The sequence below is a fragment of the Parasteatoda tepidariorum genome, chromosome 1 (genome assembly GCF_982258835.1).
Source record: "Parasteatoda tepidariorum strain Cologne lab strain chromosome 1, Ptep-v5.0, whole genome shotgun sequence".
Lineage (NCBI taxonomy): Eukaryota > Metazoa > Arthropoda > Arachnida > Araneae > Theridiidae > Parasteatoda > Parasteatoda tepidariorum.
In genome coordinates this window covers 130,745,259-130,772,793 of record NC_141755.1, presented here as the reverse complement: position 1 = coordinate 130,772,793, position 27,535 = coordinate 130,745,259, and the positions used below count along the sequence as shown (strand labels likewise).

The 27,535-nt window shown below is 31.0% G+C and overlaps 1 protein-coding gene across 4 annotated transcripts in view; it reads left to right on the top strand.

The window, feature by feature from the left end:
• Positions 1 to 22,980, top strand: part of LOC107442432 (organic cation transporter protein) — a 56,675-nt gene extending 33,695 nt beyond the window's left edge. For all 4 annotated transcript variants that reach the window (XM_043051029.3, XM_043051031.3, XM_071178167.2 and 1 more), the window contains exons 7-11: positions 4,515 to 4,591; positions 15,522 to 15,736; positions 17,463 to 17,644; positions 21,745 to 21,875; positions 22,735 to 22,980. In XM_043051029.3, coding sequence (XP_042906963.1) covers positions 4,515 to 4,591; positions 15,522 to 15,736; positions 17,463 to 17,644; positions 21,745 to 21,875; positions 22,735 to 22,789 — 660 coding nt within the window. In that variant the 3' untranslated portion in view covers positions 22,790 to 22,980. The remainder of the gene's footprint in view (positions 1 to 4,514; positions 4,592 to 15,521; positions 15,737 to 17,462; positions 17,645 to 21,744; positions 21,876 to 22,734) is intronic.
• The last annotated feature ends 4,555 nt before the right edge of the window (positions 22,981 to 27,535 follow it).

Here is a 27,535-nt window from a genome sequence, read left to right as displayed (position 1 = left end):
ACACATTTGGGGTCGCAAAATAATAATTTAAGAAGCAAAATGATATCCAGAAAATAAAGCGTCCGTATGGATGAGGGTCGTAATAGAACGTGTTCGAGTACTTCTAATAATCGCTCTGTTTCCCCAGTCAATCAAACAGGTTTTGTTGTTTTAAAACTAGATTTCCTCGATAAGGATTTGTCAGGTTTTAGACGACGTTTTATTCATCTTATTATGTATTAATTAGCGTATGTATATTTTCTACAAAGATTACCTATTAAGAGATTTCAAACCAATTAACTTTTTACTAGAATGGATTCCAAATCAGATTTTGATGACGATTTTTTTATCTTCGCTTATATATTTGGCGCCGCTGATTGTAACTGCTTGATTTTTAATAAGGGAGTACCTGTTAATGTTTGTATGCCTTTTATTTAATTAAGTAGTGTTATCTAGTTAAGTTAAAGAGTCCACGTACTGAATCACTGTTTCAATTATCCTTTATTATAAAGGTGTAAATTTTTCACCATTTGAGCACTATAATGAATCCATAAAGCATAAAGAGACTTTCGAACAACTGACGATTCAGGGTTGTCAAAAAAAAAAGAAGAAGGAAAAAAAAAAAGAAACCCTACACTAATACCTAAGTACGGTGTGTTTTTATTGTTGAGCAATTTAATCATTCTTGCTGCATTCTCCAGTCATGTGATTTCCAGTGATCAGGGTTGGACGCTCAGAACATGCAATTTAGCATTCATTTATTTTTAATGTTCACTATTTATTCCAGAATAGCCTGGTTGGTAGGGCACTGGGCCCATGTCCAAGAGGTCGTGGGTTCGATCCCACTGGCCGAAGACTCCCCGTGTAGTAAACGGTGACTGATACATGTTAAATCTGTGGAGTCACAAAGTTCACCATGTTCCCATAACAAATCAAACCTCTGGGGGTACTGATGCTGGAGTTTCCTTGTCTTCTGGATTGGTTCACAAGGCTACGGAGTTGAACATTAGTAGTCGTAAACCCAAAATTGGGTCGGTTGCTCAATGACTGTTAAAAAAAAATAAAATAAAAATGTCCAGTATTTAAGCCAATAAGCTCACTGAAAAGCAAGTTTATTGCCTCGCTTTGAAGAGTCAAGTGGATCACTGCTTAACGTGGCCACGTCATCAATGCAAAGGAAACATTTTATTTTATTTTATTTCATAACCGTCATAGAACAGTTGCTGGGTTTGCCTATCTTCAACTCCTTAGCCTTGTAATTTTGAACCTAATCCAGGAGATAAGGGAACTTGGAGGAAATTTGCCTTCGTGGAGGACTTTTTGATGGAGCTAACCCGCATTTGCGTTACATAGAGAGGAACACCACGGAAATCTCCCATGATTAGCCTGACGCCTATGACCCATGATCCGTCTACCCCTGAGGGTATTTTTACATTAGCACTGTGGTCGGTGTAAGCAGGGTGCGGAATTCGTATCGACCCACCATCGTTGGGATTCGAACCCGCATATTGAAATATTTTATTTTACGACCGCCGTTGAACAGCCGACCCAGTTTTTGGATTTACGACTACTAATGTTCAACGCCTTGTAATTTTGAACCAATCCAGGAGGCAAGGAAACTCCTGGATCAGTACCACCAGAGGTATTGATTTGTTATGGGAACATGGAGGACTTTGAGACTCGACAGATTTAACGTGCATCAGTCACCGTTTACTACACGGGGAGTCTTCGGCCGACGGAGACCGAACCCACGAACTCCTGGACATGGGCCCAGCGCCCCACCGACCTGGTTATCCCGGCCTAGTAGCGACAATTCGTCAGAATTATTGTTGCACCTGTGGACCTGCTACAAGGGGAGTATTAGTTGATTATATAGTTGATTAGGGCAGTAAAGGGAAATCATTTGTCACAATTGGATGTTACAGCCATCGTTACGTTGGTTAGATAATGGGTTTGGTGTTTACCAAGATAATCTAGTGGTTCCATCACGATGTTGTTCATCGCCTGCAAACTATTGAAATTGAAAAATTAGCATCATGAGAAAAAAACTTATCTAATTTGGCTTGCTGCCTTAGAACAAGATTAGAATCTTATGTTAGCGCTAATTGATTGCGTACCCTATGTTGGTGTTTTAGTTATTTAACCTATTTAGGTCCATATTGTTTAGTTTGCACCTTGAGATAGTCACAGAGTGCTGCAGTTAGTGTTTATCCGGATTAAAGATGATTGTGAGAAAAGTTGTGCGTCGAATTTGAGCAGACACCTAGATCTTGAATAGCCTACTGTTACATATTGAAAATATGAAAATATTTTGAAATATTGAAAATATCGAAAAAGGAGTGTCAGCCAGACAGTGGATATAATTTATCCCTTATGCAGAACCCGCTCTTAGCGTTCGCCACCTCGCCAAATAAGATAAAACCGTAAACTTGGCAAATAAAATTGTGTTTTGGCGAATGATATTTGTGGCGAGATAGGTTGCGTGCATTAAATCCTGAATTTTAAATAGTTCAATTGTCAAAGATAATAAAGGAGAAACATACCGTAAACCCGGGCGAGTCTACCCATTTTTTCAGTTTGTTAACTTTCAAGTGGTCAAACTTTTGTAAATATTAAAGAAAAAAGGCTTTTAATAGGTGTTTCGGAATCGCTATTTATCCCTCTTTAAAGCTGTGAAATAGATTTTAGAAAATATTAACAGTTACGCTGTTACTGTATATTTTTATAGAACTGCTGACAAATCTCTCGTATGGGGCGAGTCTACCCATTCTACTAAAATGAATGTTAACATTGTAAATAATCAAATTTTACTATTAAATTGTTATTTTAGTTACTATATGGGATATTTATGAAATAAAATTCATAACTTTATTATATATTCCATCTTTTTATTCATAAAATAACTCAAATTGAGTATTTGATCGATTATCACATTTTGATCACAGTTTTGTTTTTATAATCATTAACATTATAAAATAACAATTTTTTCTGATTATTGTTGATAAAAATAAATTAAAATTAATATAAATTTACAATTAAATAATTAATAAATAATTAATAAATAATAATAATTAAAGATTTTTAACAAAATCGAAATTCAAACATTGGGAATCATGAAAAATTTCGTATGAATATAATTTCGAACCATCTGTAATAATAAATAATAATTTATTTAACTTGCATTAAATAAAAAAAGTTAATTTTGTAACATAAAAATTGAAAAATAGGTAAAATAAACATATTTTATATTTATATTTAACCTATAAATTTTCTTATTAATGATAAATTTATCAATGCAGAATTAAAATAATATACTCAAATTCATTTAAAATGACTTAATTTTAATATAAACAAAGTTCTGAATTATATTCTTATGATTTATTAAAACTAAATACGAATGGGTAGACTCGCCCCGCGAATTCTGCCTTTTTGTTTACAACAGCAAAACTTACATTCTTTTTGTTTCTTTTCATATAAAATTAATGTAATCTTAGTCTTAGATAAGTTTATCACTTAACCAAAGTGAAAATAGTAATAATAATAATATACTTACGGAGCACCAACTAAAAGTTTGCTGATTTTCAATACAAATCTCTCAAAAGACGTTTGAACAGGTCGGTTAAAAAGACACCAAATAAATAAAATTGGATCAAACTACTACAGCGCCATCTTCCTTAGAGTCTGAACTAAGTCCTCCGTCGGTAAAAAATTTTTTATTTGCAATTTAAAATAGTGAAAATTAAATAAAACTAAAATGGGTAGACTCGCCCCTGGATGGGTAGACTCGCCCCTGGATGGGTAGACTCGCCCCGGTTTACGGTAACTTTAATTGCATTTTAATAACTAAATTAAAAGCATCCAGGATTATAATCAAAGACGTGGAAAAGTGAAGAGCAGAAAGAAAAACATTTTACAATGGTTTATACTCATTTCATCCACTTGAAATTCAGTTCAGTTCATTATACTTTAGGATGAAGAGACTATAGAAAATGCATGGAAATTTACAGGTTCACTAAGTTATCTACTTTGGTACATGAACTTAGCATGTTGATTGCACCACAATTTTTTCCACTAAAAAGTAAAATATATCTATATTTAACTCGATCCTCAAAATTACGCCAAAAGGCTTTTTTTTAAACAAATCAGTATTTTTTATTCGGTTACAGTCATTTTCGGTAGATGCGTCGAAAACCCAATTAGAGTCTGTTCCAAGTCATATAAGAATGAAATAATCTACTATAAAATAGTTTTCTATGGAAAAAAATGGATCATCAAAAATTGTTAAGATATGCATTCGGCAAAGACTTTCGAAAATTGGCGCAATACTTTTGATATTTGGCTAATTTTACTATCTAATAATTTGAGATCCTTAGCGCGTGTCCTGCATATGTCATTCCATTCACATTTCTATTTCTAGTTTCCGGAGAATGATATTAGAAATAGAGTTGTGAATAGAAATAGAACAAGTACTCAACAATAATAAGATTTTTTGACGTATTAAGCTGACTTTTCTTTTTCTTCATGCCAATTTATAGGAATCGCCGAAATCTGTTCTGGATTTATTTAAAGCGCCTCATCTCAGAGTAAGAACACTTTGCATGGTCTATTTATGGTAAGAGCATTTTATACTATTTGTGGATTCAGTTAAAAACATCTCTGTTACGCTACATACATTTGTAACGAAACTCTTAACTTTAGCTGCAGTTCACAGGACAGGAATAAGAACATTAGTTCCTTTTTTATGTAAACATTTCACTTGTTGCAATTTTTATGTTTTAATTCCTTCGTCGCTTTGTTGTAAACTGACTTTAAGTAGAATGAGTCGTGGATCTGCGACATTTCAGAAAGAAGAAATGATTTGATCCCTCGTTGAACAGCCTTCCCAATTTTGGGTTCACGGCTACTCATGCTCAAATCAGTAGCTTTATATTATTGAACCCTATCCAGAAGACAAGAGAACTCCTGCATCAAATAGTGGGAGGAATTTGCCTTCGTAAAGGACTTTTGGATGGAACTCACCAGCATTTAAGTTACATGGCGAGGAAAACCACGGAAACCTCCCATGGTTAGCCGGACGGTAAGGCAACTCTAACCCATGATCCGTCTACCATTGAAAATATTTTAGGTCAGTACTGTGATCGGTGAAAGCCGGAAGCGGAATTCGTATCGACCAGACATCGCCAGGATTCCAATCTGGTTCACCTGAATGGAAAGCTCTATCCCTTAAGCCATCAGGGCTCACTGTGCATGATTGTTGGCAACACTGATCAAGGGAAGGTACTGCTTTTAGAAGACCGGGAACTGGGTGGACACTGGGCACTACTCAGAGGGAATGGTTGTGGCTCACCAAACTGCGTCTGCATCAGAAATTCAAGCTGCAGTTTGCATTGCAGTGACACAACGAACTGTAGCTCGTTCACCAGGAGTTGGCACTTCATCACGTGGTATGCGACTATACTATTTTCGGGAGAAGGTTGTGAGCAATCCTGAACAAGGATGCTATTGGGGGATCGTATGGCAAAAGTATTTATTTCGCAAACATTAAATGTTTTCTTTCTTTTGAGTGAATCGTTTGTCCTTTTTGCTGGGAAAACAGATGTTTTCAAATTTAAAATATATTTAATGAGCGAGAGAAACGAAAGATATAATAGCAGATGATAAAGCGAAGTAAGTGACTAAAAAAGAAGTCACTGTTTGTGTTTGGCGCGCATTAAGGGTTGTCTCCATTTCAAGCGTGCATCTCTTCTAACTCCCGCTTTGAAATGAACTCTCTGCGTCAGAGGAGGTGGAGCCAAGAGCCAATTCCTGGTAAACAAGCTATATCTTCAAGTACAGCTCTGAGCGAGATGCCCTCTAGCTTGCATTCCAGTCCGTTGCCGTTTACGACGTGAGTGGTTTTTCCTTTGTGCCAGTGATAGTCATATATTGATCAGAAGGAGGCCAGATGAGCTACAGACCCGTCTCTGGCCTAGACACACACTGGACCTACCACAGTTGGCCGTTGATTACAGTAATCGATTACAACTGTAATTGATTACAGATAATTACAGCTATGTAATCAATTATTTGTAATCACGATTACAAGTAATCAATTACTTGTAATCGTGATTACAACTTTCAAAAAATTTTGATTACAGCTGTAATCATGATTACAATTTTGATTACAGTAATCAATTACTTGTAATCACGATTACAAGTAATCAATTACTTGTAATCGTGATTACAACTTTCAAAAAATTTTGATTACAGCTGTAATCATGATTACAATTTTGATTACAGTAATCAATTACTTGTAATCATGATTACAAGTAATTGCGATTACAAGTAATCACAACAAAAACGATTACAAGTAATTATGTTTACAAGTAATCAAAATATATGATTACATGTAATCATGATTACATGTAATCATGATTACATGTAATTTGATTACATGTAATTTGATTACATGTAATTTGATTACATGTAATTTGATTACATGTAATTGTGATTACTTGTAATCAAACTATACGATTACAAGTTATTACGATTGTATACTATAGTCAAATTTTTTATGTAAGTATTCATGTGTTTACATATTTTTATGCACATAGAATGTACGCACGCATGAACGTACAATTTGCGATTCCTATACATGCAATGTATGCACAAACGTTGTTTGTACGTACAATATTCATAATTATATTGTAATATACTTAATGCAATGCGCATATGCTTAGTACATATAATTATGCATTTATGATACATGTACGCATGTATGTTAGTTTGTACAAAAAGGCAATGTTTTGTATCTTTGTATACATAGACAATGTATGTATGAACGTATATGAAAATAATGTTTATGCGTTTGCATGCTTTTATGTACTTAAGTGCATATATTGTATAAATTTACGATAATAGCACGTATATACAATGTACGTTTGTATATAAAATTGTACGTATTTGCGTACAATATGTAAAAATGTTATTTAAAGGTACAATATATGCACATAGTTGCGTAAATAAAATGCGTACATGTATACATGCATATTTATATGTACATCGATATATGTGCACGCAAAGTATGTACTTATGTACAACTTACGTATGTACTTGTATAACTACATACTTTGTTAATACTTATGCGCATGTAATGCATGGATGTACAAAAAAATAGTTATATGCACAATGTATGCATGTGCATACAACATATACATGTACATAATTACAAGTAATGTACAAATACGTGCGTACATTTAAATATCTGTAATTACAATATACACATACATTGTGCATACATTAAAAAAATTTATATGAGTAAAGTTATTAAAATTTGTTTTAAAATTATTCTAAGGTATATGAAACTCGACCTCATATTTTTTAGAAAGCAAACGATAATTTTATTTGGAATTTCTAAATATTAATTCCACACATAAAATTTACCGTTTTTCTTATCATTTAAAAAATTTCTATGAATCATGCATTATGTTATAAAAAAAATAAATCTGTATTGTCAAACATTTCATGAAAATACCTGAAAATAATTTTTATTCAGAGAATTTCAAAATGATATAGAACAATTAAAGCTGAAAACTAAATTTAAATATCGTTTGATTTTGTCGTTTAACTTGCTTGAGTCATTAAAAGTTAACTTACATGCATTTTATTTATAGCATTGTACACATATTTAGACATAAATGTAATGTACATATGTATACGTGTAATGTATGTACGCATGTACAATGTATGTACATACATTCATGTATTGTACGTGCATATATAGTACATATGGATATGCATACATGGAACATACGTGTATTGTACATGTGTGGATACATTCATTGTACATATATACATTACACCATATGCATAGATAGGGATAGCATGCATGTACACATGTAAAATTTGTACGAAAAAATTATGCCCAATATATTTATGCACATACGTACTGTATATGTACAGACATATGTACATTATATGAACATTATATGTTCATTTCATCATATGTACATTATATGAATATACATCTGTACGCTATAGGTATATACATCTGTACGCTATATGTATATACATCTGTAAAATATATGCATCTCAAATGTGTGTATGTACGTACGTTATGCATGTCGAATACATGTATGAATATATGTGAAATATAAATAAGCCCAATGTACGTACAATAGTTCACAAATGTATTATGCATATTTGGATACTTACATTGAGCATGAACATGCTATGTACATGTACATAAATACACTGGACATGCATATCATGTACATGTATACATACATATATTGTACATACTACAGATATACCTATATTGTACATGCATACATATATTGTACTGTTCATAAATAAATTGCACATACATGCATGGGACATACATTGTACAGACAATGTATGTATGTTCGTACAAACACAAGTACTTGTATATACATGCGTACATGAACATAGATATACATTTCACATACACAAATATTTGCATAAAATGCATATATTCATTGTGTATAAATGTACATGCCTACATTGTTTGCACATACATACGTAATTATTATCTCTATACATACGTACATATATTTTATACCTACAATATAAATGTATGTACATGTGTGTGATACTAAAATGTCTGAACATATGCACTAGATAAAATCATATGTACATACATTTCAGTTACATTCATTTGTACGTATACAAATACGTACAAAATGCAGTACATGTTAATACGTGCAAAATGTATCATTATAAAATACATTCTACTATCTACTGTAAAATATAATCATTTATAAGAATACAATAGTCTTGTAATCGTGTAATCAAATTACATGTAATCAAATTACATGTAATCATATATTTTGATTACTTGTAATTATAATTACTTGTAATCGTTTTTGTTGTGATTACTTGTAATCGCAATTACTTGGAATCATGATTACAAGTAATTGATTACTGTAATCAAAATTGTAATCATGATTACAGCTGTAATCAAAATTTTTTGAAAATTGTAATCATGATTACAAGTAATTGATTACTGTAATCGACTATGTAATCATGATTACAGCTGTAATCAAACTTTGTAATCACGATTACAAGTAATTAATTACTGTAATCAATATTGTAATCATGATTACAGCTGTAATCAAAATTTTTGAAAATTGTAATCATGATTACAAGTAATTGATTACTGTAATCAAAAAATGTAATCGATTACATTTTTGGCCAACTCTGGGACCTACGCGTAGAGTTATGGTCTTGAAAGCAATTTCCTAACCCCCGAATTCACCGTTAACTCTGACCCAGCTCGAAACTCCCAGTTCCGAAACCCCAAGTTTGGAAACTTGCCCCCAAATTCACCGTTAACTCTGACCCAGCTCGAAACTCCCAGTTCCGAAACCCCAAGTTTGGAAACTTGGACCGAGAGTTCAAAAGCGATTTCACCATTATTTTTTGACCGTCGGTTACTTAACTGCAGGTTACTTGACCGGCAGTTTCGGGCTCTTTCCTATTGGATAAGTGAAAACACGTGATAACCGCGTTGTTTGCATGAAACACGTGATAACGGCGTTGTTTGCTTGATTCCCCTGATATTTGTTTTTTCTCGACATCATTTCATTATGTCTCAAAAGCTGTATTTTACAGAAACGGAAAAAGAATAGAAGGGGGCTATTTTCCAACAAGATAATGCTCTCCCTCATACTGCCGTTGTACCCCAACATGCTCTACAAGACGTCAACATGCTTGCATTCTGGTGGTGGCTTACGCCGGTTATTTACCTACCAGTATTTCACATTTGAAATGGTTTTTCTCTTAATTGCATAAGCCTGTGGTCTAGAAAAAGAAGTCAATTATATATATATATATATATATATATATATATATATATATATATATATATATATATATATATATATATATATATATATATATATATATATATATATATATATATATATATACAACAAAATAAATAAATACAAAAAATACGAAGAAAATTAAGAAAAACAATAAGTTTCATTTATTACGCATAAGCTGCAAGTAAGCAGAACTCATTAGATAAGTTCAAAATGAAGATAAAACAAAGGAAAATTACAGACATATCAAGAAAAAAAACGGGGGGGGGGGAAGAAAAATAATAATAAAAAAATAACAAACAACTGGAAAAAAAAGGATAAAATTTTTTTCAAAAATCTGGAAAATAAAAGATATAATCTTTTCATCAGCTCCCACGATTATAACCACAAAAAATAGTGCTTTCTGATATTGTATCACTATAGCCAAAGCAAAATATATTAATACAATAGTGCGAGGAGCACTCAAAAAATTTTTTTACAAAAATTACAACAAATAAAATAGAACACAATAAGTAAAAATAACACGTAAAAACAGAAAATAAAATAAAAAGAAAAAACAGAATAAAACATAATCTATAAAGCGAGTAGCGAATTCAAATGTACTTACATAAACGGGAAATTTTTCAAGAATGATTTAAAAAATATTTTCGTAACAAAGGATTGTCAGATTGCAAAATATGAAAACAAAAGCGCAAATTGAGCGTAACTAGAGAAGTTTTGTTTTAAAGTGCCGTTCTTACTGCATTGCTGAAGTGTGTTTGATTTGTTAGTTACCGAGGATGGGCTCGAAATGGATGTGCGCAAGGTAATATTATACTGGATAATTTAAAGAAGCTGACCATAAATAATTTTTGAAAATAAATATTTATTTAAGAAAAGAAAAATATGAAATAGGAAAGAGAAACATAAATTGCCTGTTTTGCCCGTAATTTTAGCCACGGATTTGCCCGAAATGGATTTGCACATGGAAAAATTATATAAATAAACCAAGAAAAAATTTTTTGATATATAATTTTGACACGGATTTGCCCGAAATTGATTTGCACATGAAAAAATTGTATAAATTAATAAAGAAATTTTTAGTAAATAATTTTAGCCATGGATTGGCCCGAAATGGATTTGCAAATGGAAAAATTATATAAATTAACAAAGGAATTAAGTAAAGGAATTTTTTAGAAAATAATTTTGACCACGGATTTGCCCGAAATGGATTTGCACACGGTAAAATTATGCATGTTAACAAAGAAATTATTTAGTAAATAATTTTGGCAACGGATTTAACCGAAATGGATTTGCACATAGGAAAATTATATAAATTAACAAGGAAAATTTTTTGTAAATATATCCACAAAAATGTACGATTAATTCAATGATTTTATATAGAATTTTATTACTTTAGTTTGGTATCATTCTTTTTTTATCAAATTTTGAAGGAGTTTATCTATTTGTTTTTCGGATAAATAAATATTACTACATATTCTTTTAATTTTATTTATTTCATTAAAAGTGGTATTTAAATAGATGCTCATAGAAGCATCAGAATTTCAAGTAATTAGTTTATTTATATTAAAATTAAAATCATTTCTTTTATCGTATAAATCAACAAAGCAGATATTTTCATCTTTTATAATACCCAAATCCAAAAAATTGAAATTAATATTATCATCATGATTACGAAGCAAGATTAATTCCTCGGGGTAAATATCATTTAATAAAATAGTATAATCTTGAAAATTGAAGATAATTAAGTCATCAATATATCTGAAAACAAATTTAATACTAAGAGTATAATTTTTTTCATATTAATGCAAAAATAAGTTAGCTAAGGGAGATGAATAATTAGATCCTTGTGGTATTCCATCAATTTGAAGAAAAATATACTTTCCATTGTAGAGATAATTATTAAAAAGACAAAAATTAATCAGAATTTCCCAATAATCAAAATCACAACAAAGGATATTTTTAAAATCATAGTAATAATTCAAAAGGACATCTTTAATTTAGAAAGGGAGATCCTGGAAATTAAATGTCGCAATAGAATTAATTTTATTACGTATAATGAATTCTAAAATCGGTTGATTATTAGTGATAATCCAAGAGAAACCTTGTTTAGAAATATTGTTAATAATTTTATTTAAGTAGTTAGAGAAAATGGTGCCAGGTTTAGTTAGATAAGTATAGATCCACATGTGATAGTTCTAAATTTTACAGGAATTTAACGAAATTTAGGACTGATAATTAAGTAAAGAAATTGTATGTTGCTAAGTTTAATTTTTAATCTCTTATATAAAGCTAAAAAATTTTAATGACAATATTATTATTGAAATTACTAAGTTTAAAATTTTTACTATTTTTTAATTCCGTATTTAAAAGTTCAGCATAGAATTTTTTACAGAAGATTGCATAATTATTGTTAGCTTTGTCAATGAGAGTAATTACAAAATTTTTTTTGAAGTTGCTTAATTGATTGAACAATATTAGAAAAATTTGCTGGATTTTTACTCTTATTCAAATTATCCTTATTATTGAAAACAAAGCTTTTAAAGTAATACAAAACACCCCATTTCCATTCTGTTAGCATACCTAAAGGTAAAGAGAATCTTATTGATATCTTTAAACTATAGCTATTGAGATCATTAAGAAAGTATTTCAGAATTTCATTGATTGATATATGGTAAATGGGTCCAAATTTTGTGCTCCCCAATGCTCCTGGGCTGTCCAGGACAACATTGAAAGCGACCATCTCCCAATTTTCCCTGAATTCAAGAAAAGACAAAAGACGTCAAACTCTAATGAGAAATTCTGGAATTTCAAGAAGGCAAACTGGACCTGTTTCAGAGAATATTTGGATGAAGAACTGGCCTCTTTGCAACTTATGGAAGATGTCAACCAGTGCTGGCAGAATTTCAGAAGAATTATTCTTAAGTATGCTAAAGCCTTCATCCCTAGAGGGAATGTAAAAAGCTTTATACCGCTTTACTCCCAATTTACTGCCACTCTAGATCCCCTTTTTGTAAAAAGAAAACACCTCTTTGAATCTGCCAGATTGTTGGGAGTCAACTTGAGACCAGATATTAGCAAAATCAATGCAGAAATAAAATTAGCTTACTCCTAACGTAAGAGATCTAGATGGAAAGAAATTTGCAGTAAAATTGACTTCAGGACATCGGACTCAAAGCTTTGGAAACTGCTTAAAGGTATTAACAAAGAACAAACACAATATGAGGAATGCAACACAATTAAGGATGACAATGCCCAAATGTTTACAGATGCTAAATCTGCTGACAATGGCCTTGCTGCTCACTACCAACAAATCAGCAGACTCAACTTCTCAAACGAGGACAAGCCGGTAATGCACAAGGCAAGAAATATTGTTCATAGATGCCGAAGTACTGATTGTGGTGATCATTCTCTGGCCACTAAATTTAATTTGCAAGAGTTACTGTTTGCATTAGCTTTTCTCGACCTTAGCAAATCCCCCGAACCGGATGGAGTTCATGGCTACATGCTCGAAAACCTTGGACCCTTTGGAAAGCAAAAACTGCTTGACTTGATTAACCTCTCTTGGAGTAAGGGGCGTTTACCTCAAGCATGGAAAAAAGCAACCATCATACCAATCAAGAAACCTTGTTTCTCTCGGGACTCGCATCGGAATGTTTGCTGATGATATTTCTCTTTGGGGTAGCGGTGACGACGTTGCCGAGATTGAGTCGAGACTCAACAACTCACCCGATTTTTGCTCCGTCTTTCGAAGCGAGCTAATTGCAATCGACAGGGGACTAGAGAAAATCTTGAGTGAAGGGCACCTTGGAAATACTTGGATACTATCTGACAGCCGTAGTTCAATTCAACACCTCAAAAATTGGGCCCTCATTGGAGATAAAACCAGTTTTTCGATCTTACAAAAAGTAAAACTCATTTCCCAGCAGCATGAGGTCCACTTTCAATGGATCCCGTCCCACGTCGATATCCACGGCAACGAGTTGGCTGACACTCTCGCAAAGAAGGGACTAGACCATCCAGTCCCCTCCACCTCAGAGCTTACATACCTTGAACTTTTCGTAAGGCAAAAGGCCCAGAAAAAACAAAAGTGGCTGCTTCCACCTACTCACTACTGGTATAAAGCAAAAAGACCAGGACTCTCTCTATCTCTTCCTGGTGACAGGCAAACCAACACTTGCTTATCCCGACTGGCCAGTGGACACCTGAAATATCCCACATTTTCTGCTAATCAAAAGATCTTTCCTCTTTGCCCTAAATGCCAACAAAACCAGGCATCACCTGAGCACATCTTTAACTGTTTAGGGCTGGGCTGGAACGACATTCATTCCTCTCCCATTCTGGTTTCGGATTTTCTTAATGTCAACTGATTTATTGATCTGGTCTGACCCCGTCAGACCAGATGGGAATTAGCAACAACAACAACAACAAATTTTGTGCCTTTTATCATTAAATTCCTAAGTTCCAAGTTTTTTATAATATTTAAATTACCAGTAATGATACATTTATGATGTTTATCAACAAAATCAAAATATTTCTCTTCCTCACAGTGACATTCATAATCGGATATATTAATACTCCCTAAATTTTTTCTTACATCATTATAATTAAATATAGTTCTACCAAGAGATTTATTATATTTAAAACTTTTAATTATATTAAAATCTTTTAATGGAAATAAAGCTTGAGAATTTTCAAAAATATTGTGAAATTTGATCTTGTTACAAAAATATTTTTTAAATCATTCTTGAAAAATTTTCCGTTATGTAAATACATTTGAATTCGCTACTCGCTTTATTGATTATGTTTTATTCTGTTTTTCTTTTTATTTTATTTTATTTTCTGTTTTTACGTGTTATTTTTACTTATTGTGTTCTATTTAATTTGCTGTAATTTTTGTAAAAAACTTTTTTGAATGCTCGAATGCTCCTCACACTATTGTATTAATATATTTTGCTTTGGCTATAGTGATACAATATCAGAAAGCACTCCTTTTATTATCTTTTTTTTTCTTCCCATTTGTTTGTTATTTTTTATTATTATTTTTCTTCCCTCCCCCCTTTTTTTCATATGTCTGTAATTTTCCTTTGTTTTATCTTCATTTTGAACTTATCTAATGAGTTCTGTTTACTTGCAGCTTATGCGCAATAAATTAAACTTATTGTTTTTCTTAATTTTCTACTTGTATTTATTTATTTTGTTGTGCATATATATATATATATATATATATATATATATATATATATATATATATATATATATATATATATATATATATATATATATATATATATATATATATATATATATATATATATATATATATATATGTTGGTTAGGAAATTAAATTAGTAAAACTGAAATTCTAATCTGAGGTGGCTCAGAATTAAACTTGTATGATTGCTGAACCCGTCCATGCTCTTGTGTAGAAATATTACTTTACGATGGTGTTTTTTCTTTCCTTAAATATTTGCGGCAACCAACTCTATGCATTTTAGAACCCTCATCAAACCTGTTAAAATTGACGATGAAGGCCGCTTCATATTATTTAAGAGAGAAAAGGTCAAGAGCGAAAAAATGCACGAAAATGAACGTCGTGTTTAGGAGTGACTGACGACGCGTAACTAAAATTTGCATCGAATAATAAATGTTAATTTTCACCCACTTATTAAATGTTTAATTATAGCTCACAAATTCTAATGAAAATCTTTTCCACAGGATGGTGAATGCATTCATGTACTACGGTCTGTCCTACAACACCAATGATCTGGCTGGCGACCCATACATCAACTTCCTTGTATCGGGAGCTCTGGAAATACCTTCCTACATGCTTCTCATATGGGCCGTGAAACGACTGGGTCGCCGTCCCACGCTTGTGGGTTTCATGTTAGCTGCGGGCATTGCTTGCGGCGCAATAGCTGTAAGTCCGAATAGTAAGTACGTCATGCACTTTCATTTTTGTCCATTCAGCAATATTTTCTTCATTATAAGTTCTAAATTTAAAAGAAGTTCAAGATTATAGTTCTAAATTTAATGACTACTTGAGATCGAACCATGGATTGTATGGGGATTTGTGTTTGCCAAGTTGTGTGCAATCACACTCTAATGAATGCACTTTTGGGACACATATCGATTATGCATCTTGGGGGCATTTTTTTTTCCATCCACTCCTTCAGTGTTAAGTTGAAAGGAATCTTAAACAAATAATCCCAAGAAACTGAAATATTACCTGATTAGAGACTTCATTCGATTCAGAAATATATAAAAAGCTAGTAACAGTCTACGATGTTTCGAGCGCTTCAAAAATAGGCGCCCATTTTCAAGACTTGTCAGGCGTGAAGGAGAAGAAGCAAAAGTGATCTGAAATAAAAAAAAACGAAAAGTTGCCAAAGAAAAATGAAAAAAATGAAGGTGAGAAACAAAACTAGTAAAACCATAGTAACCGAGAGAGAATAGAAACAGGGCAAGAAAAACCCCAGGGATCGAGAAAGGACAAATCATGCATTTCCCTAAGCTACGGTGAGTGGGGACGTTAACAAGGTGATCATCATATGAATAAAACAAGAATCCAGGGCATCAAGATGGGCAGATGTGACTAGGGTGGAAATAATTTTGACATGATCGAAATTTAACTTATGCCCATACATAAATGCTTGGCTTCTTCGCACAAACTGGAAGCGCTTTAAAATGTAGACTTAAGGAACACTATATCCAGAATTCGTACGTTATCAAGAATTCGAGATATCATCAATTGCTGCACATTGCTCGAATCTTGATATGGTGCAGTGCTAAAAAAAAGTTTCGAATTTTGTGGTTTTAATAAAATTGTCAACATAATAGGTTTGCCCTATAGATAAGTTCCTCAGTAGTTGAAAGAGGGAAAAATTGCCTTCTCTCCCACTTTAGCCACCCTCTTGAATTTATTAAATGAAAAAAAAGCAAGGTTTCAGAAAGTGGATACACTTAAATTGTACTGTCTAGAGAGGTGAGGTATTATTCCCAATCAATTTTTTTAAAATTCTAAAACGAATAAATTAATGATTTTTAAGCATGAAAAATTCGGTTTTATACTTAGATCTTCCTACGCTTATAACGTTGTATATGAGTATTATTATATCTATATATAAATTAAAACTTGTACTTTTTATACCTTAGACCTGCTAAATAACGTACCACTTGCAGATTATGAATGCTATTCACTTTGTTTTCGGGGTAAGCAAATGTAAAGAGAATAATACTTCGCTTGCCTTTTTAACGTGTAAAAAGATGTAAATCAGAAATCGTGGTTTTCATACTCACTAAAATCCTTTTAAAAATGTATTTAACACTAGATTTGCCCGAGGAAGTCATTTTGACTGCTTTTAAAATTCAATTAGTGAAACAATGATGCATGTAATTTCATGGAATTTTGAGACTTTTTGTTGGTAATATTTACTAATAACTTGTTATATAACTGTAAATGATATTAAAAAAAAATATTAAAAATTTATTTTAAACAAATTTCTTAACACATTCTTCCAGTCATTTCGACTGTTTTTGGGCATACTAAATTTCAGTCTTTCTAGTGTTAACATCATTTCATATAACGCTTTCGAAAAACAACCTTAAATCACTAAGTAAAATTTAAAGCGCAATGTTAACTTTCTTTTTTCATTTTAGGCCTCCCATGGTTGGCTACAAGTTTGGCGATGATTGGCAAATTTTGTATAACAGCTTCTTTTGGTTTACTCTACTTGTATACGGGCGAACTCTTCCCTACTGTTGTTAGAAATGTCGCCATTGGATCAAGCTCTATGTGGGGAAGAATTGGATCTATCATAGCACCTTTCGTCAAAGAACTGGTTAGAATTCACATCTTAATGGATCGATATTTTCGAACATGAAATCAGACACAAAATCATACTTTCTCCGAATTAATATAACTTTTTTTTTTCCAGCGGATTCTTAACACTCAAAATATTGAAAGTAGCCGCAATCTGGGGAGTCGGGTCAGAATAGTTTGGACAGGTCGAAAGTTCGAATTTTACGGATTAGAGTACATTTTTGGCGCAAGAGCCATGGTTTGGCTATACCGCACCCAAAACTGGACTAAAATGACTGTAACTTGGTTAAAATCAGAGCAGCAAGGTTAGAATGAGCAACATGTCCAAAATTAAAACAGCTAATTGAAAATGCGTCAACTCGGTTACAACTAGAATGAAATCAAATTGTAAAACCCGATAACTCCAAATCCCTTAATGTTAGTTTTACTTTTCTCGTATCTCGCCATATTTTGAAAATATTTAAAGCTAATCGAAAAAATTTTTTGCACACAATTATAAAATTTATTTATGCAACTTGCCGCCTAAGGCGGCCAGCTGTCCGCCACGCTAAAGGTTTTCACAAATAAAGTTTTTTACAACATAGCAGGAAATAAAGGATAGAAAAACCAAAGAGATCCAAGGTAAGTGTGATCGTTCCTTCAAAAACAATTAAATTCCTATTTTATATATTATATAGCTACAACGCTTAAGAAAAAAAAACTAAAATGCTAAATACATGAAAAGAACACGGAAACGAATTAATTTTTTATGGTATCAATTTCTATTTCTATAAAAAAATTTTATTGTATCAATTTCTATTTCGGGAAAAATATACTTGAGGGTGCCCCTTGGCAAAATTGGCGACTTATGCTTGGCGCCATACTTGTTTGCCCGTAACGCCGTGGTAACCCACAAACAGGACATTTATATCTATTACTAATTAAACCTTCATTCATACACAAGTCAATCACTGTTTTTTTTTCATTGTTATTAAAATCGTACAGAAACTTAAGATTTATCTTATTGACAATATTCAATTTTAGTACCAGAAGCAAAAATAACCTTACCAGCTGGTACCCAAAGTAGAACTAACGGATCTTTGAAATTACATTTAAAAATTCATTTAAAAACAATGCTAAATTCTAAACTAATCAGAATCACGATTAAAATCTAAACCAATCAGAATCACGATTGGTTTTCAACATCGCCTAGCTTGGCGATCAATCGCGATCACAACTTGGCGGGGGCACCCTCAAGTATAGTCTACCCTCTATTTCTATATCGCTACAAAAATTATCGTCTTCGCTTAAGAAAAAAAATAGAGCGTGGAAAGAAGAAGAAAAACATATTATAACAACTATGAACAGCGACAAATATATCAAAGGGAAGCGTTCTATTTACGTATCGAATATGTTGCCACATTTTTAATACAAGAGTTAAACTTTTCTCCACTTTGATAAATGTAAACTAATGCGAACCTTACAATTAAATTATTCCTTCGTATATTATTGGTTTAAGTTGTAGAAAATTAATATTTCGATTGTAAGGTTCGCATCAGCATACATTTATAAGAGTATATGCATTTTTAATAGTTTTTTGAATATGGCTCTTTGAAGACGAAAAAGCATAGATTTTCTTACAAAATGACTGATAACTAAGAAACTAATCTAAATTTTTGAAAAAGAAAAAAAATGCTTCTTCATTATGTCAAAACACAATTATGTGCCGAGTTTCGTGCGAGGCTTCTGGGGCGATATATTGTGATTACAGACACACACGCAACCGCGTTTATTATTATGTATAGATGATTCCACGCAACGAAATATTTTTACTAAATCTTTTTATTTATTAATGGTAGAAAATTTTTTTGATTTCTTAAAACAATTTTTATATCTTTTTAAAGAAGGTAATTTTATAGGACAAAATACGAAATTTGCGCGCAGTCCATCGAGCCATTTTTGATTTATCAAACTTTTAAAAAGTCATACATTCAAAATTTGATTTCACGAGAACTATTGAGTCAATTGCGTTCATTTTTTGTATTTTTGTCTTATAAAAATTGAATAATTTAAAAAGATGTTAAATAGTGTATGCCTTCACAATTCAAAATTCTTTCGATCATTTTTAAATAAATGTAGTTATTAAAAATGTTTTTTTTTTTTTTTGCTTGAAATTTTACTCTGGATTAATGAATTTAAAGATATGAGTAAAAAATTTTGGAACCGCTTAAGAAAATTCTCGAAATACGCAAACATTTAAATTAAGAGCATTCGACCGTCCGTCTGAGATGGGGAGGAGATTGCCTTCTTCCTATTTTAAGATGAGAGATAGAAATCCGTCGAAAAAAGCATTCAGAGAAAGTATCCTTTTGTGTCATGGCTTAAAATATCGTCTCTACGCTAATTAATTTGCACAGTTGAGATCAAACCCACGAACCATTGACGATTCGATTATTAGAATAAAAGTTATTCAGGATGGTCTGCTTTTTATTTTGAGGACTGTCGTGGTGACAGTCATGTATCCTTCATCTATGAAAAGGTACCCCCCTTCATAGAATCCAGTTAACGCGTCTTAGTGAATTGGAATTATATTTCGGTAGTGGTACACACTTTACTGTACTCCCCCACCAGAATTATAGCTGTGATAGAATATTCGATGAACGGATACCACTAGTGGATTCGTTGTTGTTCTGTGAGAAGCGGGGAGAGCTGTATTAAGATCACCCTACTTTTGAATGCTGAATTCAAAATTCTGAATCTAACAGTCCCTGACCAAATTATTAGACGCGCTACAAGATTCCATGTAAAATCTTAAATTATCACGTGATACAGTTTTAGTGTTCTCACGTGACTGTCTGCATATGTTTACGTTCGTGTATCAATCGCTAAAATTTGATGATATATAATATAACTATTGGATAAATTAGACTATACATTGCATAAATATAGAATATTTATTGCATCAAGTATTGTATTAGTATATTATAATAATTATACCAAATGATGAGACGCACTGTATTTTTTTTAATAATTAAATGTTTTGCACGAGTTTGTATGTAATACTTTCATATTTAAGCACACATGTATTTTTTTTTAAAAATTTTAAAGTCGAGTTATTTGTTTAAAGCTATGTTAATTTATAGAATAATATATATTATAATTTCGATGTTTTCATATAGATGTCTAAATTTATGATATATATTATTCAATTAATGTAGAACATTTGTCGAAAAAAATATATTTTTATTTTATTCTATAAATATTATTCCTAACATTTGCAAAATAATATTATTCGAAGAAAGTTTATATATTTTAAGCTAAATTATTTAAACTATCTAACACAGCAGAAAAATAATTTACTTTTTAAAGTTTTTCAGCTTCTTGATAAAGATAAAATATAATAAAAAGAGTATTTTTTTAAAAAGAAATTATGCTGCTTCCAGATTTACAATAAAAAAAGCTCTTATTTTATTCTCTGTTGCACGAACAGACATTATGTGTAAGAGCTGATTTCCAAGGTTAGCTAAAATGTAATTGGAGAAAGATTTTTTTTAAAAGCTCACGATAATCTAAAATTACTTAGAAATAGCATTAAGTTTATTCTTTTTATAATCATCAATGGTTCGAAAGTCCAGGATAAGCCTTGGCCTTCTGGGGAAGTTTTCTCCAGGCTAACGTTTTTCCTGCTACTGTTTTCTAGTTTTTAGTTTTTAAGACCAAAATGTCTTTTTCTATTCATCTCAAATTCGGCCTGCCTCTTTTTCGTGTGCCAACTGGTCAGGCATTTAAAATCTGCCCATTTTATTCTTTGTCGTTTAATAAAGTTTATAATGTCAGCCTTTCTATCAAAGGTACTTAACATAGCCTCATCCGTACAAGACAGAGTCACAAGCGTATGTTAAAATGGATCTTAAAAGAGATTTATATAGTAAAACTTGTGTTTTTCTACGAATTACATCGGATTTTATGTGTTTTCGAATTCCATTAAAGCATTTATTGCCTATAGTTTGTTCTTCTTTGTATTTCCATTGTAATATTGTTCCTGTTGTTGATGACAGGAAACGAAAAATTATATTCTTCAATTTCTAAGCGGTTTTGTTCTCTTTATAAAACCTAATATTTTCGTTGTTATATTTTCAGGGTCAAGCTACACACGCTTGGTTACCTAATGTGGTCTACGGTCTCTTAGCCATTAGCAGTGGACTTCTGGCTCTTCTTTTGCCAGAAACAAAGGATAAGAAAATGCCCGATACTCTGGAAGAAGCAGCTGAGTAAGCTTCCTCTCTAAATTAAAACTATCCGGAATGGTTCTTAAAAGTGGTTGAACCTTTTATAAACGGTGTTTCCTCACTCTCCGTTACCATGGATTCAGCCAACTATTCTCTTTTTTTCCATGGCAGTAGATTTTCATAAGAATATACTGACGTGGGATAATATCTGTCGATGCCAAAGAATAAAGCTGGTTCAGGTATAAGAAGAGTGCTTTATTTTATTCCATAAGAAGGAATCCATATTGTAAGGATTCATTGCTTAACCTTGTTATTTTGAACTGAACTCAAATTCCTGAATGAAACGATGAGTCATTTTCGTAGAATTTCATTTAGTAAAACTAACCTTCGGAGATAAAAAAAAATCCCTATTTTATTTAATAAGCATAAATCTGCATTATTTTTAACGCAAGCAAAATCTTCCTATTCTGTAGGAGCGAGGAAAATCTCCCACGGTTAGCCTGGCGGACACATAATCCGATGAGGATAGTTTAGGTGCAAGCCGGATGACCTCACAGGATGGCTCTATCACAGTTCATACTTTTTCTTTTCTTGTGCTTAACAAACTTTTGATGATATAGTATTGTTCGACAGCACCTCCCATAAAAGGTGAAAAAGAATTAAAAGAAATATCGCTTGATAATTTTTACAGCTTCTACGCACTTTTCCTCAAAAATTTCAAAGCAATTTATTATGGTCCTTTAAAACTACACATTTGACAATTTTTAGATTTTTTCAAAAATTTAATTTAATTACAATTTAATGAAAACCAATTTGGGTGATGCTAAAAATTTCTTTCACGCACACCGAATAAGTTAATCATTATTTATTGGTGCTTTCAAAATAAATTTTTCTTTTTCAGAAAAGAAGTAAAGCCAGATGAACTAGTGCCTTTACGTCAGAATTCCTTGAAGTGATTCATGACAGAATTATTAAAGGTGGAATTAAATTTTGAAATCCTATGATGTGTGCACGTTAGCATTTATAGAAAATTCATTAGATGAAAAAAGTATCTCTTGTTTAACGCATCATTTAAAGAACCCTGCTTTTGTTGATTTGGCAGCTACTGGTAAATAAATCTACTTAAAAGTTTTTTTTTCTTTCCAAATAATCTTGTTGTGGTTTTATTTTTAATAGTTTTTAAAGTGACATAAAATTATTTTCAAAAAGACAATGGTTCATTGTTTAAAAGCTTTTATTTGTAAATTAAAATCGACAATAATTTTCCCACTCTCCTCTTCCTAATCCTTTTTCCTCACGCGTTTCTATTCTAACTTCTGACTAAAATCTACAAGGATGGGGAAGAAAAAAAACGAAAAGTTTGCTGAATCCATGGTAACGGAGAATGGGGAGACGCCTATTCAAAAGCGTTTTTCTCGAAGCTACATTTTTCAGGTCAGCGGATCTCGAACAAATCACGGCCAACTGACTGTATTTTAAAGGCTTCATTAATTACAAACAGATGGTTTTATTTAATCACATAAAAAAAAATTTTATTTGTTATAATATCTGGCAAATTTTTGAGGAAATCTAGATTTTTGTGGTTCACTAGAGGTAAAATAGAGGAATTTCTTCTGAACTTTTATTCTTTCCACGTTCTTATTATAACATGCTTATTTTTTCTAGGTAAGAGGGCACGTTTTTTTTTTTTTTTTTTTTTTTTTTTTTAACTGTTGTCCGAAAACATTTAAGGCAGGCATGTTCTGGAAAATAAATTACAAGACTGTGTAAAGAATGAAAATTCAGAAAAAAATTTCTCCGTCACACCTCCAGTGAACTGCAAAAATTAAAATTCGCTAAACATTTATTCGTAACAAAAAAAAAAAAAAAAAAAAAAGACTACGCAATCAAGCCATCTATTTGTAATTAGCATAATTTTAAAAATACAGTCAATTGGTTTGAGATCAACTGAGAAACGCTTTTAAAATGCACTCTAAAAAGAGTGGCTATACAAAAATTCAACGTTACTTTTCTTGCATGCATCCCATAAAATTTTTGAAGCATCTTTTCGGAAGAAAAAATAAATATATTTTAAAAATACGGTTTTTCTATAGTCAAGTAGAATCTTTAGTTTATTGGAGTCCGTACTGATCTCTATAAGAAATTTAAACTAAAATGAATTTTAAAAAAAAGGACACGATTATGACTATTCTGTGACAAAAGAACACCTATTTTATCGATTGCTGGTCCGGGAGACCATTGACAATTATCGGACCACCTGCTTAAAGTTTCATGAAATTTGTATAGAGTGAGGGGGGGTAGCGGTGGTGAACGGGGTGATATATATATCTTCAGCAAATATCGATATTTTACGATATATTTCTATTGAACCGAATTATATTACTTATACATTAAACAATAATTTCGTTTCTCAATTGAAGAAAAAAAAAACATTTTTTGGGCGTTTTCTTTAACAAATTTATTAATTAATATTTGAAAAAAATCGTTGCAAAAATATAGGAACAAAGCTAGGAAATCATTTTGTAACTTATCCGCTGGAAAGAAATGTTTATTAAACTTGATCTCTAGACCAGAGAGTAAATAGCTTTAAAAGTAAATGAGTTTAAAATTTCCTACGGAAAGATATAGAGACTATATCTTTTCATTTTATTTTACCGGCTTTTTATTATATATACATTTTTGTTATACTTTTTTTTAAATATTTTAAGAATTCAAAATGAAGATAAAACAAAGAAATTACAGATATATGAAAAAAAGGGGGGGAAATAAAAATAAGATTAAAAATAAAATAACAAGGAACTGGAAAAAAATAATAATAATAAAAATCCGAAAAAAAAGGATAAATTTTTTTTTTAAGAATCCGGAAAATAAGAGATATAATCTTTTCATCACCCCACACTATTATATCCGCAAAAAAGAGTGCTTTTTAATATTGTATCAATATAGCCAAAGCAAAATATATCAATACAATAGCGTGAGGAGCACTTAAAAATTTTTTTACAAAAATTGCAACAAATAAATAAAATAGAACACAATAATTTAATCGTGTGGGCTGATGTAAAGATTATATCTTTTATTTTCCAGATTTTTAAATATATATATATATATATATATATATATATATATATATATAGCTTATCTACTATTAGCTTACTTTCGTTTTCTTTTTGTTTCCGTTTTTAGTTCGTCTTCTAATTTCGTGTGTTTAGGGCATTGCTCTTTGAGCCTACTTTTCGGACTTCAGCAGCAATAATAATTTGACTCCTGCTAAAAATCAATTCAAAATGAGTAAATCCTGTTTTTTTTTTTTTTTTTTTTTTTTATTTTTTTTTTTTTTTTTAATAGTTGTTTTAATTTTCAAACTTTTTAATTACAAGCTTTAAATTATCTTGTATTATATTATTACCTTGCGCGCATCCATTTTCGGGCCCACCCAAGGTAACTAACAAATTAGACGCGCTTCAGTTTTGCAGTAAGAACGTGCCATAAGATATCACTTTATTTATGCTTCTGTTTTCATATATTGTAATCTGGCAATCTTATTACGAAAATATTATAAATCATTCTTGAAAGATTCCGGTACGCGTAAGTTCATTTAATTCGCTCCTCACTATGTAGATTTCTTTTCGTGTACTGATCTCTAATCTCTTTACATTTTATTTTCAGTTTTTTGCTTGATATATTTCTTTGTTTTTCCGTACATATTTTTTACTTAATGTGTTCCAATTTCGTTTAAAATTTTGTGAGTGCTCCTCACACTGTTGTATTGATATATTTTGCTTTGGCTATATTAATACAATATTAGAAAGCACTCCTTTTGCGGATATAATCGTGTGAGCTGATGAAGAGATAATATCTTTTCTTAGTTTTGTTTTCCAAATTTTAATTAATTTTTTTTTTTTAAGGTATTAAAAATTATGATCTTTTAAATTCTTTTAAAATATTATTGCTAATAATTTTTTTTCTCTTGTCATTATTTTGTATTTTTTCCCATATTTTCTCAATTTGTTAGCTTATATATATATATATATATATATATATATATATATATATATATATATAAAAATTGATAAGAGTAACTTTTTCTTAATGTAGATAAAAACATGACATTAAACAGAAAAATATTATATTTCACAATCCGATCAATATCTTTTACTACAATTACTGAAATTCAATGCAATGCATAATTATGAAAACTGAAACATCTTGATTCTATTATGTTGAGTGTCCCCTACTGTATGTCCTTATATTTAATTTTGGAATCATCTTTAAGAATGCAGTTTAAAAAAATATATGCAAATTAGGGATCACAAGCTATCATTTAAGAGCGAGAAAAAACAATATGAAAATCTTAAGAATCACTATTAAGACATACGGAATTAAAGCTTTGAAACTAGTTTGATTGCCGAATGCCGAATTAAGCTTAAAGTGTCTTTCAATTCCTCTGTTTTTTCAGCAACTACGCATACATTTCTAATCTCATCTTCTCAATTGATGATTGGTCATGTTTTGATTTTCTTTTTCTCCACTTAAGTATTAATTTGGGATCCTTTCTTCCCCCACCTCATTTGTGACAAGAACTCAAGAAATTTATCGAAGGAATAGTTTTTTCGGAACATCCTATACACAGTTCTATTAAAAAGTACTATTAAGTGAGCAGAGATTTACAAATCAATTGCAGTATCTCTAATAAAATAGAACATGATGTACCGACTGATTAAAAACTTTCAGACTAGAGAAAACATATAAGAAAATCAAAAAATACAATTGAAATTCATTTTATTTGTTTCTTAAAGTATGTTATTAAGAAATAACTCGTCAAAGAAGATTTATATTTATACAGTTTTCAGAAAAAAATTTATGCTCACAATTAATATTTTAGCCTGAGATCCTGAGTGAAAACTTTAAAATCTAGTGGTTTTTAGAAGTAAATATAATAAAAAAAGAATACTATGACAAATGTGAAGATTGTAAAAACACTTCTATTTATAAATTTGCTATGCATTTTAATATGTATTTTTCTGCATTTTTTTTTTTTTTTTTTTTTTTTTTTTGCATTTTTTTCGAAGTATTAGTGCTTTTTGTGAAAATTGCCAAAGGTAAAGAGGTTAATTGATCATGAAAAACAGATAGGATCTTTTTCTTCAATAAATATTCATGCTATTGCGATGATAAAGAAAGGTAGTTCAAAGACTGTAGTCGGTAAGTTCTTAAAATTGAAAGACAATAATGGTGAAAAAGGATGCTGCGAGAAGAAACGAAGTCCCCGTGAGATGAAAAACGAGATTAAAATGGTATAAAACCGACACCTAACTTTGTTAAAAACGTCTAACGTTTACATAGTTTCTTCAATGAAAACTAAAAAATTAAAAGTAATTCAGAAAAACGACTCTTACACAAGATTCTAAATTTTTTATATATTTTTTTTTACGTTATTTTTTTTATATTAACATCAATTGAAATACTAATTTTATATCGTATCACTTTTCACTTATTTTTAAGACACTTACAGTGTCTTAAAAATATAGTTTTATTTTGAAAAGAAAATTTTGTCTGTTAAAATTTTTGATGAGAATGACATAAGTTTTATAAAAGCATAATATTATGCCATGTAATCCTATGTGATAACAGAATCACGAATGAGATAAATTTTTTGGGACATATTTTATTATTTTAAATATCAGTCGAACTTTTAAAGAAAT